At 62.5% G+C, this 2,314-nt stretch overlaps 1 protein-coding gene across 1 annotated transcript; it reads left to right on the top strand.

The window, feature by feature from the left end:
* Positions 1–544: 544 nt before the first annotated feature.
* On the top strand, positions 545–1,593 carry TMSB10 (thymosin beta 10). Its single transcript, XM_059407746.1, has 3 exons — positions 545–652; positions 929–1,043; positions 1,307–1,593. Exons 2-3 carry the CDS (start codon positions 944–946, stop codon positions 1,339–1,341), a joined length of 135 nt encoding a protein of 44 aa, XP_059263729.1. The 5' UTR covers positions 545–652; positions 929–943; the 3' UTR covers positions 1,342–1,593.
* Positions 1,594–2,314: the final 721 nt, after the last annotated feature.

The following is a 2,314-nucleotide window of genomic DNA, read 5'->3' as shown; positions in this document are numbered from 1 at the left end:
GGCTAGGATTCTTTCAGTGCGTGCGAGACTACGAAGGGCTCAGCCTTCCCGAAGAGAGGAAAAGGGGAGTTGGGGAGTTAGAGAGGGGAAGCAAAAGCCTGAGACGTGGGAAATGCACAGGGATGGGGGGGGGGGGGGGTCGGGCGCGGGGGGATCTCGGCAGAACACGCGCGCCAGGCCGCACATTCACCCACACCCACAACTGCATACTACACAGACACGCCACATACCCCTTCCCCGCCGGCCCCCACGCCCATTCTGGAGACCGCCAGATTCCCCGGGAGAGGAGCGCTGCCCCAAACTCTAATTAAGAGAGGGCTCCGCGCCCAACGGCCAGTGCCGTCTCCACTGCAGGGTCGCGGCGAGCTGGAGGCGGGGGGGGGGAGGGGGGGATAGGCCCCCCCACCCACTCCCGGGGCACAGGAAGAGCCGCGCCCAGCCCGCGAGGCAGCCCAGCGGAGGGCGCGGCGGGGAAGCGAGCGGCCCGCGCCGCCCCCGCCCATCGCCTTCCAGCACCGCCCCCGCTGCGGCGGGCGAGGGGCGGGGCGGGGCGCGGCGTATATAAGGCGAGGGGCGGGCGCCGCTCTTTTGTCTCTTGCTGCAGCAACGCGAGTGGGAGTACCAGGCGCTGGGCTCGGAGAGGAACTCCACGGTGAGCGTTACCTAGGGCGGGGGCCCTATCCGGGTGGGGTCGGAGCAGGTGTCCCTGGCCCGCGCGCGGCCGCCGCAACAGGCGCCCTTCCCCGACGGGACGCCAGGCCGCTGGGCCACGCCCTGGGGCTAGGAGAGGGGTGCGGGACGCGCCCAGATCCTCGGCCTGCGGGTGCAGGGAACGCCCCGGCCGAGTGCCACGTCGAGAGGCGTCGGCGGAGAGGCGGAGGGGACGCTGGCCCCGGCCGCAGGCCAACCGCCCTGCTTTACCCACTAGGATCGCTTTAAGAAAATGGCAGACAAGCCGGACATGGGGGAAATCGCCAGCTTCGATAAGGCCAAGCTGAAGAAAACGGAGACGCAGGAGAAGAACACCCTGCCGACCAAAGAGAGTGAGTGCACCCCCGGCTCCAGGTCCGCGTGCCCCCCAGCCCAGCCCAGCCCTCCCCACTCCGCCTTTTCCTAAAACCCACCCCCGCCCCCATCTGACCGAGGCGCCGGATCCCGGCGGTCCCGGCCCCTTTTCCGTTCCACGAAGCGCGTGTCTCTCCAGCCCCAAGCCGCCGCCTCAAGACCCAGACCTCGTGGGTCCCTCGGCTGCGGGGGGGTTGCAAGGTGTCCTCATCCTCCGGTGTCTGCTTCCTGCTCCCCACAGCCATTGAGCAGGAGAAGCGGAGTGAAATTTCCTAAGAACCCGGAGGATTCCCCGCCCCCGTCATCCTCGAGACACCCCAGTCGTGATGTGGAGGAAGAAGAGCCACCTGCAAGATGGACACGAGCGACAAGCTGCACTGTGAACCCGGGCACTCCGTGCCGACGCCACCGGCCTGAGGGTCTCTGAGGGGACCCCCCCCAATCGGACTGCCAAATTCTCCGGTTTGCCCTGGGATATTATAGCAAATTATTTGTATGTTTCATGAAAATAAAACACACCTCGTGGCACGGCTGGCGTGGTCTGAGTCTTAGTTGGGAACGCGTGGGCAGTGTCGCTGCAGCAAAGGCCCACGCGCTGGAGACAGTGCTGCGGCAGAGCGGGAGGGGGACCCGAACGGCGGGTTCGGCGGGTTCGGAGGGAGCATTTATAATTCTGATTTTACCTGCTTCTCCATGAGATTTTGTGGGTATTTGTTGCTGAGCTCTTGCTTACCCATGTAAAATGTGACCTCACTTTGTCATTCCTGGAAGCTCCTCGGAAAGACGCTTTTTCAGGGGAGCAAGATTTGTTTTTAATCAGCTTTTTACAGTCTATTTCTCTGGCCTCATAGTTCCGATTTACACCCGATAAGAGAGCGGTGTTTCAAAGACTGAGAAGAAAGGGGTAAGAGACTAAATACGGAATGTTGAGAATTGGGTGAGGTCACAAAAGTCTCCTGGAGGCTTTCTTGGAACTTAAAAAAGGAAAACAAAGACCGGATCCAGGGGAAACCACAGCGGGAACATCAGAGCTGGAGGAGTGTGGGGGTGGAGGGGGACAGCCTAGCTTTTTGTCTTTTCAGCCCTAGTGCAGAATCTTCTACAAAAGCCAGCCGTTAGAGGGAGTACTGGGCTGAGCAGCCTCCAGTGCTGGGAGCAGTAAGAGGGGTGGGTGTGTGGAGGAGGGCTGGGGCTAGCAGCTGAGCCAAACAGGGTCACACCCTTTAGACCCCTGAGAAGAGGGGAACCA

The sequence above is a fragment of the Mustela nigripes genome, chromosome 7 (genome assembly GCF_022355385.1).
Source record: "Mustela nigripes isolate SB6536 chromosome 7, MUSNIG.SB6536, whole genome shotgun sequence".
Classification (NCBI taxonomy): domain Eukaryota; kingdom Metazoa; phylum Chordata; class Mammalia; order Carnivora; family Mustelidae; genus Mustela; species Mustela nigripes.
This window is presented reverse-complemented; position numbering and strand designations above follow the sequence as displayed.